Source organism: Pectinophora gossypiella, chromosome 13 (assembly GCF_024362695.1).
Source record: "Pectinophora gossypiella chromosome 13, ilPecGoss1.1, whole genome shotgun sequence".
Taxonomy (NCBI): Eukaryota; Metazoa; Arthropoda; class Insecta; order Lepidoptera; family Gelechiidae; genus Pectinophora; species Pectinophora gossypiella.
In genome coordinates this window covers 8383738-8403428 of record NC_065416.1, presented here as the reverse complement: position 1 = coordinate 8403428, position 19691 = coordinate 8383738, and the positions used below count along the sequence as shown (strand labels likewise).

The window sequence follows — 19691 nt, the reverse complement described above, 5'->3', positions numbered from 1 at the left end:
ATTGTATGCGGCTTTCAGCTCTTTTTCCTTCTCATTTCCTTATTTTTGTAGTGAAAGGATTAACAATACAGGTGCTGCTATTTATCGCGGGTTGAGTTATCGCTCTGTTTTCAAAAATGAATATAAAAAGTGTTCTAGTTTATTTTAAAACGTCTTTTGTTTCGTAGATGAAGTTGCATAACAGTATTTTTATGAAATTACCGAGGAGCTAATTAAAATTACGGCCTCTGTGGTCCAGTGGCTGAGCGTTGGACTCACGATCCGGAGGATCTCTAGTTTGGTTAGGACATTACTAGCTGATCACCTGATTGTCGGAAAGTAAGATGATCCCTACTTCGGAAGGCACGTTAAGCCAGCCATTGGTCCCGGTTACTATTTACTGATGTAAGTGAGTAATCGTTACATGAGCCATGTCAGGGGCCTTTGACGGCTTTGATTTGTAAGATCGCTTCTTTGCTAAGCTGGGTTGGAATAAAATTATAGAAGTCTTTCAGTTGTTTAAATATCTTCACAAACATGTCTTAAAATTCTAAAGACGGATTTTGTGCCTTCTGTCATGTTGGACTATTATGACGTGGTTGACTTTGCTTGACGTACCTGTAATTTTTTTTTTTGCTGAAGTGATTTGCGTAATATTGACAATTATAATAGGTGCAAATCAGTTTCGCCAAAAATTGCAGACGCGACGATAATATCCGACGGAGTCATAATGTCTATCTTACGAATACGTACCAAAAGTGGCTGCAAGTTGTCTTCATCATAATGAATACCAATTGTGGCTACAGGTTATATTTTGATAACCGCTTTTCATACCAGCCATTTGGGCATGAGTTACGAATGTCTTCACAAGGTTCATACATGCATAGTTCTACATAAAAATATTTTTATTTCAGCCTGCAACAGAACGTACTATGGAGACGTGGGTCGCACGTATGAGCTGGAGGTGCGAAGACCAAGAGAAGACCATCTGCCTTTCGTGTGCCATCTCAACTTCACTGCCAATGGGGGTAACTACGGGGATATAATACAGGTAACAACTGAAGTCTTACTCCAATCATAGAATAAAAAATAAAATAAATAAATAAAATAATAATGTGAAACGGTAACTCCCCGCCCCGCGCAAATTCGTATCGGGCGCCGACTTTACCCCCTCTGGGTCTTCCTTTAGTCTTAAATGGCCGTAAACCGCTAATGAGTAAGGGAGAGAACGTACGGAATGAGACACGTTCGCACTTACGTGTTAGGTAACATGAATAAGAAATAGAAATAGAAATGTTTTATTGCAACCATGTGTTCGTACAAATTGTGGTGTTGTAAAAATACAGAAATAAGAAGTATTATAGTATCAACATGGACCCGGTAACGGCACTGCAACTGGTAGAGAGGACAACATACTTAATTATTTTTTTGTGGGAGTCTCATATCCCCATTTAAACGCGGTAAGAACCCGTTATTATGGGCTATAATTACTTAATTATTAGTTTTGTATAGTGTCCGGAGTGTGTTACAGTGTCATCTTGAACTCCGGGTTACTTTCAACCCAGTCTTATCATATTTTTTAAACTTTGTATTTTTTTTCCTAATTGATTATTAAGTTGGCAAGACATAATGTTTAGATGCTCTACAAGGGAAACTAACGCTAATACACTTTAGCTTTGTCTTCGTTAAATATTTCAAAAAAGTGAATCTGCAAAAAATATTTTTATAACTAAAGATTTTGAACAAAATCTGTAACCAACATACACCGTTTAAGATGGTAATTGAATCCTCATTACGAAGTTTTCCTTTTCTATGTGAGAACGAGGAAAATCTTGTGAGAAATGGGAGACTCGACAACTTAAGGAAACTTGGATAGCAACTCTAACCGTTTCGTAAATAAGTGCTAGTTTCCAAATTCTATGGACGTAGAGAATTACGGTACGCATTGTGTTATATAACTTTATTTATATTATTTCCCTTGTGTCTATGCAGATGGGAATTTACAGGCAAAATAAAAATCAAATTGAGTAAGAAGTAGGTACATAAAAATAAATAATAATTAAATACCTACCAACTAATCTTTTTTGTTCTCTTATTCTAGAAGCGGGTCGGGCAGTATCTATCCACAATGGTTTCAAAAAGTGATAATTATAATGTTTTTGAAATATAAACTTTCCAAATATTTAAAGCTGGTCACACTTTTAGTTATTGTAATTTCGAAACGATGTTGACATGATAAAAGAAATGTATAGCTACTTTTCCTAGTTTGTTACTTTGTTTCTTACTTAAGTAAAGGTTGAATCGAATATATTCGGAGTTACTAAGTTCTACATTATAACTTCGCTGATAGAATAAAAGAATTTATTTTATAAATATTGTTAGCGAACTAACTGGGTATTACGAATAGTACAGTACTTAAATGAAAAATGTACGGAATGTATCATACAAAAAAGGAAGAAAGAGAGAAAATATTTAATAACATATTGTTAAGTGGCAGTTAGTAATTAACAATAGAATTATAATAAATAATTCCGAAACAGCAGCTCAGCAAATACTGTACCTAGATTACAACGCCACAACGCAATTAATTATTCATCATAGGGAATTATTTTTAACGGTTCGATACGTGATTAAATGTCAAATAAGGTAAAAATAATTATCTTATTAACTTTGTTTTCCCGACGTTATCAAGGTATTTTTTTATACTTTATTTAATATTTAATCACGCATCGACCTGTTCAAGTATAGTTAACATGAATATAATATAGGCAGCCTATTTACGTCCCATTACTGGGCACAGGCCTCCTCTTAATCAACTGGATGAGGTATGGAGTATACTCCACCACTCTGCTCCACTGAGGGTTGGTGGAGGTATCACTTATGATGACAACAGTGTTGATAGATTTTATAATGTATCCATTAGATAAATTACTAATCTGAGAACGACGTTCATCGCACGATAGAGTCGTAAGGAATCCAACGACCTCTGCTCCTAGTTCCAATAATGACGTCTCTTCTTACGCATAAGTACTGAAATATTAAAAGGGCCTATTCATCCACGTTTTATGTTCAAAAACTCCTCTTTGTTTCAGCTAACATTCGACACATTCACAGTGGGGAAGTTCGTGTCATTCACCGCGGATGGGTGTCCTGACGGTCACATGACCATAGTGGAGAGGAGTCCATCGCCCCCCACTGGCCAATGGTGTGGCTCCGCATGGGGGTACACCGTATACTTCAGCGAGTCTGATTCTATTAACATGACATTGAGATTAGACAGGCTTAGTCAACAGGTGAGTTGGATAGTGTAATGTTATAGAAGGGAACAATAGGTTATCTTAAGCGCTAGTTTGCATGACTCTGCGTGTATTATTCGAACATCCAACCACTTACGCAAAGTAATAAGCTTCTGTAAAAACTAAACGAAGAGTCTTACGTGCGCGAATAAAATATACCGATACAAAAATATCTTACGTCGATAGCTGGCAGATGATGATGTTTTAATGTATTTATTATTTTCAATAAATTTATGAAGTACGAGTATTTTCGAACTTGTTTTGTCTAGATTAAAGTGTCCTGGGCAAAGACCTTCTTCCGTTTCATATACAATCATTGTATTTTCGATCCTTGATTCATATAATTCTTACCCGAAAAATACTTGTTCTCACTTTCGTCCTTAACCCATTGAAATGACTACGAAATTTTAACGATATCAGGCAGCGAAATTAAAACCGTTAGTAAAATTATCCGCAACAGGAAAACTGAGGCATGCATTATGTATTTTTCATACATATGGAAAACCCAACCTAAGTCTTACATTATTTGGACAATAATGACAGTATATAAAATGTTACATTACATTGTTTTGGTAACGTTGCGCGGTATGGAACTTGATTTTTATGTTACGCGTGTTATCCTCGTAACGCCGAAGCATAATTACGATTTCGAAGTAATAAACGACGGTGGTACCTTGAAAAGGACCAAATTTTTGTAGTCGTAAAGGCCGAGCACTTCAAGTACAAATTTTAAAGTGTTAGAGTTATCCGATCGGGTTCAAATTAAGTGGAGACCTATGTAAGGATGAATAGAAGACATTTTTGAAAAAATTACGTTTTTTTTTTAGTTCTTCCAGAAGGACTCCCGGTTTAAGTCACTACTTTTAGTAAAATCTGAAAAATATTATTATTATAAAGGGTTATGTATTTTTTCATTAAAAAACATACATATTTGTAAGTCATAAATATGTGTATATACTTACATATTTAAATATAAAATAAGTAACGAGTTTTAGTTTTTTTGATGTAGTTTGTGATTAGTCCCTCTGGAAGTACGTTAGGTTTTTTTTTATTAGGAAAGAAATTAATTCATGGTGTCAGTTTAGATCATCATTAGAAGGAAAAAGGAAATAAAATGAAGACGGTAGTTTTTTTTAATAATAAGATCACGTAAGCAAGTCAGTCTATATCGGTATGATTTAATCACATATAACAATTTAAAAAAGTATTTGAAAAATATCCGGACATGACACCTAAAGTCCTTTGCAAAGGACTAAAAAAGTTTGCTTTCATATTGCTAACGATATCGATACGAAATTGATAAAATAACTATGTCATGTTGTTTATTATTATATTACCTGCGATTTCTGAAAATAATGTGTATGAAAAACTACGAAATTCGATTATTAACTTGATTTTTTTTTACCTCGTCGCCGTGTGCGCACCATCTTTACCAATAAAATGACAAATTACGACAAGTGACACATATTTCTTTTTTATTAAAGCCACCTATTCACGAAATTGAATGAACTAGTTCATAGACAAAATACTTTTTTTCTCAATCGGCGCAAAGGTTTGAATTAAATTGACAGGCAAAGTTTTGGTACTTTTAAAAGTACCTTCGTTGATTATTAGAACAAACTATTTCAAAACCTTCGGCCTTTATGACTACAATTATTTGGTCCTTCTCAGAGGACCCCAGGGCTTACGAGGGTATGTATTCGTTATCAATTTAATAGCCTGCAGGTAAGAACACGGCTCGAGGTACGTAACAATAAATGATAGGAGCTATTTTCTATATCGCTTACGTCAATAACTAAGTTATTTACGTCAATGTTGAATGTCAAAATATCCATTTCATTGATTCCATTTGTCAACCATTTGTAATTACCAAAATGGGCGACAGATAATATCGATTTCTTTTGTTTTTACATTTGTATTTGTGACTGTTGTTTTCGAAAGGAAACCCGATAGTTGTAACTAGTAATTTACTTATTACATATTCCCGTACTATGTAGTTTCTTGAGCAGATTATTGGAAAAGATAATGACAGTCTATTATCCATTGTATGTAGTAAGAACTTTTGTTATACGACTGTTTTCATTTGACACATAATGTGTTGTGAACATAGTTGTGAAGCAGAATAGTTGTACGCTGTGATTATGTAAAAAGTTCTTTATCAATGTTTTGATAATTATTTTACATATATATTTTCCTTTGAAGTAAACTTTTATTTGTTCTTCCACGTCGTAATAACTTTTGAGAATGAAACTCGAAATTAAAATAATTAACGTGTTATTATTTTAGTAGAATTAAAATATTACATGGTCACATTAGCCGTATTATCAATATTTTGAGTTAATATTACACCTATATACATCTTATAAAGTACTCTTTTTGTCGACGCAACATCGACCCTATTAGCAGGCAAAAGATGCCTACTTGCTATGATCGAGTCATACACTTGCATCATACACGTCACATACGACGTCATACACTCGAACCAATCGCTTCACTCAATTCAATCGATTCACTCTCCACACATTCAACTCATCGCACTCAACGGACATCCATCTCATATTGTACGTATAAAAATACGAATAATTGCAAATTAAACCCACAATTCTAAATCAAGAAGACTATCGTTGTTGGACGTTGGACACTTTTTATAATTAACTATAATTCTTTGTTACATACTAGTGATATATCGTAATTACAATTCCCTTATTTGTATCAGAAACCTTGTAGATTCTTTAATAATCAACTCCTCACTTTCTTGTAACAAAACGTTCCCCCAAATTCTCGTGACAGTCACGCTGACACGAAAATTTACACTTTTTGCACATAACAAACTTAATTTGTATAAATGAACAACGGTATTTATCTTCATTAAGAGACTCCTTCTAAGCAAACCTTTGTGTTGATGGTGTTACCAGCTGTACAAAGCTATATATATAATATACGTATAATGTTGTGACGTCGAATAGGTAACGTGTACACTGGGGAAGGAAAGAGATTTGAATACAGGAAAACAGAACGTTACTTTTTTGAATATTACTTATATCGTCATCATCATCAATTTAAGAGCCACGCTCTAGTCGGTGCAGCATTTTCTAAGCTACTTGCTTATATCGTGCTTCGTATAATTTATTCCATTTATGTAACAATCAGAATCATTTACTGAATGTAAATTTCATAGTCAATTTTTCATTTTTTTATCTACGAATTTTTGCAACGTTTTATGGGTGAAAACAAGAAATGACAAGAAATTGCAAAGCAACACTTCTTTTAAATCAATGTATACGTCAGAAGTGATTCAACAACTAAAGAAACATATTTAACACCAGGCATTTTTCATCATTTAGGTAATCAATAAGCTTTTTTACATAAAGTTTATATAAGCTACAATGTGCTGTCTCCTGAATATTGATTGGCTTAGGCCACAGTGTTCCATAAAATATCTAAGTACCTTTGATTATATCGTAAGTGATAAATTGTACACTGGTTTAGCTCCACTTTGCATGAACTTCCTCATATTTTTTATAACTCTGCGCATTGACGGGCAACAATGCAGCAAGCGTCACGTTATCAACTCGGTAATAAGACTCGCTTACTCTACATAGCATTGTCGAGGCGGAGTCGCATATCAAGCGGCATTGTGTGAGAATCGCTTAAGACAGAAACCATGTTCACGCGAGCGAATCGGCAAGGTAACTTCCTCTAACTTGATTGTCACGCCTGCAATGCGTACATCGCTTTACTAACTACACGTTTTCGACGTTGTGACTTGAGTAATATTTCACATCACCCACGTTTAACGGATTGCCGCGTTCCCTTTATCTGGCTGTTGCCAGCCATATTATGTGCAGTAAGGGTTGAACATTCGATCAATTAATTAACCGACGATTTAGCACACCCCGGGACTGCGGATAAGGGCTTACAGTGCAATTACCGTAATTAATGTTATTACGTCCCAGGAAATTTTATTCAGCACATCTATAAGGATTTTGGGAGCCCTATGTGTGGGATTTATTGGTAGAATAAGTGCGATATAAATCGTACTTTTTCTTTATTCTTCTCGTTACATTATCCATACTTATTTTTCAACTTTTCTGAAAGGTCTTTCAGTTTTGTATATACATATTTTCTTATTTTGTACATTGTATTTTGAATTTACAACATCATCTGCCACTCGTCACTAATCTCTCGTCTCACAAGCAAGTTCAGTCCGTGATGAACAACACAAATTAATAAGGAACTTGCTGACATCCCTATTTGTTATAGGGTGTGGGGTACAATTTCGATTTCAAGTTGGCGTACAAGTTTCTGAGGAGGAGTGAGGCACGTCTGCGGTACGGGAATTCTACTCTCGGTGCGTGGCGCGGGGAGAGGGTACCTGGCACTTATTGCGACCGCATCCTGAGTGATTGTGACCTTCGAGCCTGTCGCATCCAGTCACCCAACTTCCCCGGGGTATATCCTCGGAACGCTACTTGTACATACCGCATTGAACATACTAAGGTGAGTAAGGGAAATTCAGATTTTTTTTTTATTTATTAAAAATAAGTACAGTACTTAATACATTTTTTACAATTGACGGTGCAACAAAAACCAATTATTGAATTCTACCTATGTCACTTCGACTCATTTTTTATCCGAAAGGAAATTAATCCAGCCAGACCTAAGAATTAACAGGAATTATATTGAGCCTTAACAAATACACTCAAAAGAGTTTATATATGAAAACACGGAGAAATGTTACATGTAATAATTATAGGTAGCGCGGCCTGGTAGGCTTGTGGTTGGAGCGGCTGTCAAAGTTAATATTTAATTTAAAATTCGCACCAAACAGTGTGTTTGTAAATATTTTATGTACAAGAGTGAAGTGAGAGGCTTATCTGTCCCTAAGGGATTCTTGCACGTGGCGGAAAGCTTATTCAAGGTCAGGTTTGAACTAGTGATTTTCAAGGTAGCAATTTAAAAACTAAAAAAAATTTAGGAGTGTTTCAGAAACTTTGTAAATGTAGACAACTAAAATATTTTAGGTAATTTATTACCTACCATTTTATGAAACTGATGATACTTCTTAAAGACTTACTCAAAATTATTTTGCAGATACCAGCTGACAAACACGTGTTGCTAGCAGTAAGACAGACGAACAGTCATAAAATACATATCAAAGACCAAATAGTGAAGTATGATAGAAGTCAACGAGTCTTGAAGTAAGTACATTTGCGACATATTCGTAAAACTAGAAGTACTGCTCATAATATTTTAAATAATTCTCGCTTTATATTTCTCATGAATACAGTCATATTTTTCTGCTTACGACAAAATATTTATTGAATAAAATATAATTTACGACCTAAGAAGATTTTGAGAATTGCATGAAGCGTAACATTTAAGATCATAGGATTATGAAAATTTGGAGACAAGACGTACTTCAGCAATATTGCTGACTTCAACGTATTTTTAAAAGTACCGTAAAGCTTTCTAGTACAATTTTATATCAGTCAAGAATATTGGAACTAGAGGAACAGTGGCACCCGTCACTACTATATGACAATCTTTCTTGTCTGTGATAAAAACTTATACAGCATTCACTGAACACGATATGGACTTATTGATGTATGAGTTCTAGTGTCTTGAGAAATATATTTATTTTATCGAATTTTCCAGATGTTCCTAAGTTATATGTATTATAGCTCCATCGTTTCTGCCAATATACGGTGAAATTGAAATCGTGTTACATTTTTGACAAGATGATTACGTATAGTGTACTTACTTATACATAAAAATGAGTAGAGAGCATTTTATATGCAAACAATGTTTATATTTCGTTGTTAATGTCTATGGAATTTCACGACACGTTCTCTATCTTCCTTCTTTAGCGTTATAATAAAAAAATGGAATTTCTAACAAAGTAAATAATGTGTTTAAATTATCTATACGTTTCAAATGTTTTACATGTCATTGCATATTCATGCATGTGATGTTAATGGAACTGACTGCTTTTTGTATATTGTCGGTTAGCCGTCCTCTTCAATGCTGAAACATAGGTATACATTTGTCTTTGTGATGCATAGTTTCAATTTTGGAATGTTGCACATAAACAACTGGTCATTTTTAAACATGAATCCTAAAACAATCGAACCTCAAATTTTATTTTCGTTACCAGAATTTGGGACCAGTGCAATGTGGTACAAGACTACTTGACCGTATGGGATGGTGCAACTCGTGACTCTCCAGTGTTGGTGCGTTTGTGTGGAGGTGACGCTGTCCCAGACATCGTCAGTCGAGGACCTAACATGTTACTGGAATTCCATACATCACCGTTTGACAATCCGTTCCACCCGGTACCATTGAGCTATTTGCCTGGATTCGAGCTTGAAGTTCAGGTCAGTAATAAAAGCTAAATACAACCTGTTAAATGCTATCAGAATTTTCTTCGTTCTTTCTTTTATTGCGTTCAATTTGCTGAAACGTGTTTAAAACTGCAGATGGGGCCAGACACCGTTTTAGAATGTTCTCTTTAAAATCTAAATTCGCAACACAAATTGTCTTTGGTATTATATCCTCAAATATTTCGCCGGACAGGTGTTGTACGTGGACAAAGAGTCTCATTCGTACGTGCGCTCCGACGGCCGCTGCCGCTTTGTGCTTCGCTCGTCTGACAAAACGAGCGGCGTTCTGCGAAATCCGAGACATTCTCTGCCACCGAATAGTTCGTGCGTCTACTATTTTCAGGTATGGCTGCCAACAATGTTGTAAACGCACTAGCTTGACCCCTGACAAATTTTTGATCTTTATTGCCTAACCTTTGAACTCTACTTGGCATTTTAATATATTTTTAAGTATAATACCAATAATATAAAATTATCTAAAATATACCAAAAATATTTTTCTTGGTATTTTTGTCCGAAATCTAGTCGGAAACATGGCATACTTCTTTCTACAATTGAATGTTGACATAATCTTGCTGCACAATTTTGTTGGACGTTACACGTTAGTTTATGACGTTTCAAAATATTTTTAGCAATAAGAGTAGGGATAATAAAACGAGTTGATAGTGAAAGTTCAAATGAACAAATCCGAACAAGTTACCATCCTCCATAAGAGAAATACGGCATCAAGTGAAGCACGCAATTTAAACCATTTAGTGCCAACTGAGTCGAAAGGGGCAGAAATACGGTAGCGTGCGGAACGACCTTCTAGTTCTATTTAAAATGATTTATTGTTTCACAGGGTCGTGCCAATGAAATAGTATGGGTATCATTCGTGAAGTACCACTCAGCGGGGACCGAGCCCGCAGGGTTTGACCAGCAAAAGGACTGCTCGTCCCAACTGACCATATGGGACGGGGCGGCCCCTGACGCTGACCTCGACAGAAAGGTACGTTTTACGAGCAATAAAACTTTAGCAACTTCACTGCAAGTGTACAGTGTGTGTAGGTGTTAGAGCCCCAATCAATTAGTGAATTGGAAAGTGTGTTGGAAGAGGATAGAGAAATAGATTGTTTGGAAACGTTTTATCCACTACTTGAGCCCAAATTCGAGAGTCGGTTACTGGAAGTGGTGTGCGATTTGTAAGTCAATTGATTGCTATTGTAAAAGGTACAGGTCTAGTAGTTCAGCACTTTTTATATATAGTACAAGTACTTACTTGAAGTGTGTTGATACAGCTTAAAGCTTACATTTTAAGAGGATTGAAAGTCGTTTTCAAGGTTTTGAAAGGAAACATTTCTCTCTAAGTCTTTGTAAGAATTATACTTAGTTCCATTACTTACTTGAAACCTGCAGTACTTATTGCTTGCTATAAAATTAAATGTATTATTTTTATGTCAACCATAAAACACAATTTCAAAATTGCCGTTACCGCAGTTACTACAGTTCTTTCTATTGTTATTGTTGCTAATAAATATTCGTGTTGATGCTATACTGTGCCATTTTACGATACAAAATTGTTGTTGAAACTATAGCGCATGAATTTAAATGGTAAAAAGTTCCGTTCAGACCGAGCAGGGTAATGAAATGTGGATTAACTTAAGCGTGCTATGTAAAACTTCGGAGAACTAATGTGATACAAATACAGAGCGGTATAAAATTGGGTGGCTTTTTCGCCTTTGTGCGATTCCCGTTGCCAACGGTACCTCCCGTACCATTCCGGTCTGCCAACTGCCGCTACCTCCCCACTTGACGGCGGGAGCCAAACATTAATTTTCTTTAATGTGTCTGAGTACTCTTACCGACTTCTCAACCCAACTGCAGTGCGGTGTTTCGTTTCATTCATTCGGCATTCCACCGCTTACATTAAGAATGGATAAGCGGTTCTTTTCGTTGTTATTTTTTGCTGGCACTTTAATAAGAAAAGTTTCCCGGAAGTGTTCCGTACAAAAGAGTAGATTCAAATAGCTCGTCACTGATTTTATTCTGTTAAATAAGCAAGGCTCTGGATGGGTAATTGTGAAGCGAGGAACACGCAAGAACTGTTTTATGTTAAGTTCTCCTAAAATCCCAAATAACTTTAACGTCATTTTGAAGCGCATTAACTTTTATTTTAATATAATTTCTTATTCCTTTTTCTTCTTCAACAGTTGGATATGAGTGACAAGAAGTCTCTTCTCGGTTCATTCTGTCGAGAGGAATCACCCCGATTATGTGATCATGCGTTGTTGTCTAACGCCACTCGTGCTACGCGACCCTGCGCACCCTCGGAGAGTTACATCACTACAGGCCCTGCACTGACTATTCTACAGGTATTTTTTTTTTAAAGAAATAAGAAATTTTTCGTTATTTTTTATTGTAGGCTCATATTTTTTAAGGTAAAATAATATACGCAAATCTATAACTAGGTATTATTCACTGTGGTCCTGTGTGTCTCCGGCGTACTTCTCAAACGTGAAGCGCCGTTACGATTCCCGATATCTGGTAGGTGAGTACCTACCGAGGAAAAATTAGTTATTATTTTATCTTACGAGCAATTTTCACTAAAGCAGCGGCTTGAAGGCTTTATGGCGATACGGCGGACCAACTATAACATTGGTCTAACAGAAAGCTCGGAGGCATTCATCAGGCGATGAATGTTGCTATGACTACTCCAATCCAACGGCCTCCGTGGTCCAGTGGTTGAGCGTTGGGCTCACGATCCGGTGGCCTTGGGTTCGAATCCCGATGGGGACATATCACAAAAATCACTCTGTGAGCCTTGGTTTGATTAGGACATTACAGGCTGATCACCCGATTGTCCAAAATGTAAGATGATCCGTGCTTCGGAAAACACGTTAAGCCGTTGGTCACGGTTACTACTTAATGAAGTTAGTGAGTAGTGGTTACATAGGCCATATCAGGGGCGTTAGGCGGCTCAATAATAACCCTGACACCAGCGTTGTTGTGGTTGGTAATTCATCTCGCTACTCACACTATAGAAGATTTAATTAAATAATTCAGTTTATGTGTCCACTCTAGCAATACATAACATAAACAGCCAAAACTCCCGTTGCTGGGCACAGACCTCCCCTCGATCGGGCAAAGGAGGTATGGAGCTCCCCTACGCTGAACCAATATTTTTTTATAAATTACAGATCAAATTCGCATCAGAGCAAAACATTTTAATATAAAAAGTAACAGTTACGCGAAAAATTTCATTTAATTTAATAACAGTATGGAATATCGTATGGAATTTCCCTATGATATTACACATCAGAATAAAAAGAACATAAAAAACTGTATCGCGCATGCCAAACGTGAAATTGCACCGAATTTTTCGGGAAAATGGACGGTATTTACTCAAACTGTAGAACACATGATAAGTTAATCATTTCAACAACGTCAGAATGTCAAAATTTTACAAAAGTGAGTGAATCCCAACTCTTTGATCGATTGCAATGTTACAAAGATACTTTCATATTACAACATGGACTGAATAATAATGTTAGGATAGACGATGCCCTTACAGTCTAGTTTCCTTGGGGATTTTGGTCGTGATTTCATTTCCTACGATAATTCATTTTGGTCAGACAATGTTATGTTTTTATAAAATGTTTGTGTGCAATAAATTATATTTTGATTTGATTAGACTCTCCTTAGTCTAACCTGGTCCCGGTTAGGCTCACAATCTGGATGGAGGTCATTATCGAAATCACTTTGTGAGACTGTCCTTTGTTTGGTAAGGATTTTGCAGGCTCGAATCACCTGATTGTCCGAAAGTAAGACGATCCGTGCTTTGGAAGGCACGTTAGTCCCGGTTGGTCCCGGTTACTAGTTACTGATGTAAGTGATCGTTACATGAGCCTCGTCATGCCAGGGTTGATGAGGTTGGTAATTCACCTCATAACCCACACGATAGAAGATCTATGTCAAACTTAATTCATACCATCACCTTCTTGGCAACGGAAACATAAGCTTTATTACAATCACACAAAGTCATAAAGAGGTATTACGAAGGCGGTATGAATTTTTCCACCCGGTGAAACATTCATCGGGAGTCCGACAGATAAGTCACGTGACTGCCAGAGCATTGCATTTGCCATGGTGAATAATGCAAGGGGCACGTGCTACTCCACTCAGCGGTGTAGCCCTCAGGGACGAATCAAGGCCCCCGCCTCGGGACCCCCAAAGTTTAGAAGGCCCCTAAATTCCTGAGTCTCTCAGGAAAACCCCATTAGATCGACACCGTTATTTTATTTCCCTATAGCGAATACCTTGCTATTAACTGTGATGGTTTTCTTATTCAGTATATTTCGTTTCTTACTTTGTTACTTGGCTGCTTTAAAATCACCACACGATAAAGTTTTATTAACTATTCGAATGTTTTAGAATTGTAACAAAACTATTAATTTTATATTGTATGGTCAGACCTAAAAGTTATAACTTATTTGCTGCTTTTTATCTTGGGCATATCGTATAAGTCATCTAACCACGGTCTGAGTCAATAAAGCGGTAATAAAATCGGTGCTCAATAAAGTATATCTTATCTTAATCTAAGTATGTATTATATTTACGGATGGGAAAGTAATAACTTAGCAAGGTGTGAGTCTAAATTCTTATCGCCTCGGGGCCCTACATGACCGAGTTACACCCCTGGCCCCACTCTCGTCGTGATGGAATGTTTTAGTGTTGACGCTATTGCGACACTCTACTGCATGTAACACGCCTCTGAAAATTTAAACCTGGATTTATTAGCTTTTATAATAACATACGGCGGAATAAATTTTGTATTTAGAACGGTTTTTTGGCTACAATCACATTTAAATACTGAATATTTCGGAGGGTACGGCAAAAGTAATTAGAAAACAACCTGCAGTCACTCTAGATACAAAGTTCCAAGATGGGTATTATAGTGACAGAACATTTGTCCATCACCCGTATATGGTCCATAATTTTGGAGAAGACACAATTTCTTATTCGCTTTTTACGACACGCTCGGACTGACAAGCAGGTGGACGCATCCTATATTTTTTTCGTCATTACCAATTCAACCACACAACAACATAACATAGCAACACGCGTGTTTCCCTGCCTGAGTTGTGTAGTATATACGCCCACTTCTCGCCAGCTACGTTCAATTCCCACGTAATAGCCGACGAGACTTGTCATTAACTGGAAAACACATTGTAACAATTACCTATCTGTGATTGAAATATGAATTCAAACTCATAAAGTCGAATTCAGTCGTTTAGGGCCCGAGTCGTTATTCGAACCCGCGATACTCACCGTAAGTCACGCATACTCTGAACATGGATATTATAGATTTCACCGCGGATTTCGTGGATCATCAGTTCAACAGATAAGTAGTAATAACTCGGAAACCACGCGGTAACCTGGCGGTGTAATAGTAAGCATACTCGTCCCGGCTTAACAAGAGTTGCGGGTTCAAGTCCCGTCCGAGTTGTTTTCGATTTAGTTTTCTCCTTAGGTACCTACTTCTATCAATTGCCGTTCTGTCTCTCAATCGATACGAATTTGCCGTAAAATACTACCCTGCAGTGCCAGTGTACTTAAATTGTAACATTGTAAGAAACTATAACTCAGGAAAATGGTTATAAGCATCTTCAACTTGAAGCTGCGATACAAAATAAAATACAATTCCTTTTCAGTAACAAACTCAGATAATTAAATTGTAAACGTGTTCATGACAGCGTTACTTACTTCGAGAAACTAAATAATTCTTTGAACTTAATTTATATGACGAGTGAGCATTATTTACTGTGTTACGTTTATTTTACTCATATTCTGATACGAGTGTTATGTTTTTGTTTAATTTGACTTTCTGTGTTGGATGTTCCATCTATGCAATAAAGTATTGTATTGTATTTAGTAGATAGTACACAATTAGAACCGATGGCCGATGGGGCGGAAAGGTTCTGGAGTGGCGACCACATGTCGGACGACGCTCAGTGGGTAGGCCCGCTACAAGGTGGACCGACGATCTGGTGAAGGTCGCGGGAAGCCGCTGGATGCGGGCAGCGCAGGACCGATCGTCGTGGAGATCCTTGGGGGAGGGCTATGCCCAGCAGTGGGCGTCAGACGGCTGATGATGATGACATAATTAGAACCTTACTAAAATGTTAAAGACCAGTGTTTAGAGCAGTCAAATTAAAAAAAACATATTTATGCACTGAAATTGATACTAGTTAGTGTTTAAATTTTTGTTCACGTCTCTAGTACTTACCTACTTTATATTTCGCGGGATGATAGTCCTAGTTAATGTAGGAAACCTGTTCTTAAGCAAGTTGTTAAAGTCACAAGTTGAGAACTGCTTTATTATTCAATATTAAATTCAACAGAGGAAGGACTGAGGCAAGTTTCCTAACTAAATATTTGAAGTTTTACTACACCATGCAGACTCGGGAGTCGTTTGCTGAACGACCTTGGAGAACGGACGTTATTACTTTGAAATAAAGCATTTCTCATTAGCTAATTAGAACAATATTCCCTAACAAGTTATTTATTGTTGAAATTTTGGCAAAGTATAAATGGTCGAAGTGTCGAATATATTTGCGCAATACTAGGGCAATTAAATTAACACTTGCTATAAAATTCCGAGTTATAACAATCGAACGCTAACAAAATGCTGAAACGTTTCCAATATCTTCCCACTTGAAGACGCTAAGTCAGTACTTTTTTCTACAGGAACTTCGTCAAGGCTCGGCGCTATACCCCATCTCGTTCTTACTTCGCTATGAATTCGTGGACGTGAGCGAGCAAGGACAACCATTGGCTGGGTCTCAATCAGCTTGCGACAGAGTTTTCAAGTCTGCTCAAACTTACTCGGGAAGGTTCCAAGCCCCCAGGGCGATATTCTACTACGGGCGCGGCGGAGCACAAAATCTCACCTGCATTTTGAGGTAAGAAAGTTTCGACCAAGTATTTAATCTTAAATGAATTGTTTGAGTATTTAGAGTACTTATCATACTTTATTTGTTGACAGATTTGAAGCAAAACAAGGTGAAAGGGTTCAAATAACGTTTACGAGTACATATTTTGGAAATAAACACTGTAATACACACAAAGACCCGCGGACTGGTCGTTGGAAATGCGATAGGCCTGCGAAAAGGACCATCGGTGGCGAAGGTTTCGCCCAAATCATTATTACGGAGTATCCTTGGGACGGAGTGCCTATAGAAAGAGATTGTTTATGTACTAATAGATCAGATCCTTTAACTATCCACACTTTGACAGCACCAGTTGTAGAAATCAACTTTACTATAACGATGATGAATATTACTGAGGATTACGATGACTTTGCCTTTGAAGGAGAATATAAATTTGTTCCAACGGGGCCTGGCGACGAGACTGTCTGTTCCTCAGGGTGGGGTGAGAGGCGTCTCAGGGGCAGTAGCGGGGAGATCCGCCTTTATGATAAGAGACACACGCCGATCGCCCCCGAGATTGTCGGAGATAGGAATGTTATATCGGAAAGCGTTAGAGCGGAAGTTGCTTGTGTCCATAGACCATGGCTTATTGAACCTGGAGGGGACGACATGACCCCTGTACAAGGTCGATATTTGTACGTCAAAATACCTGGCCATGAAATAACATCGGGTTTACCTGTCTGTTCTACACCTAACCGATTATTTATATACGAAGCCCGTGACACATCCAAACTCCGAGAAATATGCCCAGACGATAAGAACTTCATAGAACTCTATTCACCTGGATGGAAATCAGCGCAAACTCCTTTAGAATCCTCTCTTAAACCACATGCAAGGAGCTATGTCATTGACTTTTTGCAACATGAACAAGCTGATTACTCGATAAAATGGATAGAGCTCATGAAGAAACCTATCTTCGATCACGATCCAGAATCCAGCATACTGACAGCTTCTTTCTCATTGGATTGTCGTTACAGGTAAGTTAATGAACTTCTTCTCTCGTATTGTTTGTGAAGTCAATGACCGATCTCATCGACTTGGTGTCATAGTTACACCTAAGGTTTTTTAAAGTGTTTTTTTTTTTGTCTGTGTCTTTATCACGAAATTCTAACATGATATTTTATTTCTTAGCTGTCCGGAGTTAAACGCCTGCATCCCGAACGCATTATGGTGTGATGGAAGTCCTCACTGCCCGTCAGGATACGACGAAGACGACTCTAACTGTTCCTTCAGAATATCTCTACCACCACCTTACGTTGCCGCCGCTGCCGGTGCTGGTCTTCTCCTATGCGCTGTGTCTGTTGCCCTTTGCGCGTGTAGAAGAAGGCGAAGAAAGGACAAAGAGTTCAAAGCAAGATTGGACGGTGCGTTACCTCCTGAGGAACGACCATATGACCGTGCCAAAACGAATGGTGTTGTCGCCGCGCCGGAAGCAGCTCGGCAATACGCTACGGTGCAGAAGTATGCCACTATAGATAAGTACAGCTTAAGTCAGAAGTACAGCGCCGGGCTGAATGACGCCCGGTACTATGACGAAGTGGCACAAAGGGATAAGCTCGCGGATACAAGGTACGCTAGTTTAGGTCGAGGCGGTCGGGGTTTACGAGTTGAAAATAATAGAGGCAACGGCTCTAGAAGAGCCATGCCTGATCTAGGATATCCGGACCTCAAAGACGGCTTTTGTTGACCCTCTCCGGATCTTTTAGAAACGACGGTCTAGCAATTTGGGACTTTCGGAGCTCCTCCGGAACCATTTGAAATCATTTAATGATTTGTGTTTATTGTGGACTACTAGAATGAAGACTGAATTTGGCGAAAGTGCCTCCCTAATATTTTTGGTCAAATCCGTAGAGTTACTTGGAAATAAAACGTGCTGCATAAACGATTGTACGTATATGTTACCCTATCATTAAAGTAATGGCTTTAATGTTTGTTTGAGGCCTAGTTTCATTCCTCATATTGTAGTGAATTTGTAAATAAGATAAACTAATATAGCTGTCTACTCGAACCCCAACTAAAGCAATCGGTTCCGGTTCATCAGTTTCAATATACTTTAATTCATCAAATAACATATCTAATTGTATATAAAACGCTTGACAATACAACTTTAAGATACAAGATCGGTTTAAAGTGTGTTAAAGGAATGAGTTGTTAGTGTACATAACATTTACATCATTTTGGACATAAACTCTGTATAAAATCAAATGCTGTTCATTATTAATAAATATAAATAATTTTAAAATCATAAGACATCTGCATTTTGTGGATAATCACAGCTGTAATGAAATAGATATAAAATGAAATGTGATATAGGTTGTAAAAAAGTAGCTAAGCGTTCATAAACTGTATAACTTGTATTAGGTAAAATTTCTTTTGTGTATAAAATAACAGTAAATGTAACTAACACTAACGATTGGTTGTACATAAATTATAGAATAAGATTTTTAAAGTCTGTATAATTATTTCCAGGTAAAAGGAAAATTAAAGTCATTTCTAAAAACTGATAGTTTGTTTTATTGAAATGTTCCAAAAATATGGGTCCTTGAATAGTGACAAATTATCTACAATCATAATTATGCTTAAAACAAACTTATTATAATATTTTAATGACAGTCAAATCAAAAGTCTTATCCATGGAAAAAACCACATTACTTCCTACACGTTAAATATAACGTGTAGGAAGTCAATAGACATCCAACATTAATTATACACTTACTTTTTGTTTCGATTATCTACCAATGACCAGTATTTATTCAATACGACTAATATAATTAAATATCTGTAGTTCAATCATGACCAATCCTTTTCGCTCCCGATCGTCAACTGTCTTCTTTTCTTGTTTTCTTCTTAAAAATGCATGCCATTTTGTTTCTTTTTAATGGACTGAACCATAAAGTTTTATCCAAAGGAGTACTTACTTCATTCGGCGATAACACAAGTGTTTATCGTTAGAAACTTACAATTCGTTAAAAAGCCGATTCAAAAACACAACATATTTATAAAACTTCAAAGTCACATATAAAGCCTAACCTAAAATTATTAGCCTTGTTACTAAAATCCAAAAT

The 19691-nt window shown here is 37.0% G+C and overlaps 1 protein-coding gene across 1 annotated transcript in view; it reads left to right on the top strand.

Moving 5' to 3' along the window:
- Positions 1 to 19090, top strand: part of LOC126371947 (uncharacterized) — a 77553-nt gene extending 58463 nt beyond the window's left edge. The window contains exons 3-13 of the mRNA XM_050017413.1: positions 894 to 1030; positions 3072 to 3272; positions 7539 to 7775; positions 8370 to 8476; positions 9433 to 9652; positions 9852 to 10001; positions 10500 to 10646; positions 11848 to 12009; positions 16385 to 16599; positions 16683 to 17603; positions 17758 to 19090. Coding sequence (XP_049873370.1) covers positions 894 to 1030; positions 3072 to 3272; positions 7539 to 7775; positions 8370 to 8476; positions 9433 to 9652; positions 9852 to 10001; positions 10500 to 10646; positions 11848 to 12009; positions 16385 to 16599; positions 16683 to 17603; positions 17758 to 18313 — 3053 coding nt within the window. The 3' untranslated portion in view covers positions 18314 to 19090. The remainder of the gene's footprint in view (positions 1 to 893; positions 1031 to 3071; positions 3273 to 7538; positions 7776 to 8369; positions 8477 to 9432; positions 9653 to 9851; positions 10002 to 10499; positions 10647 to 11847; positions 12010 to 16384; positions 16600 to 16682; positions 17604 to 17757) is intronic.
- Positions 19091 to 19691: the final 601 nt, after the last annotated feature.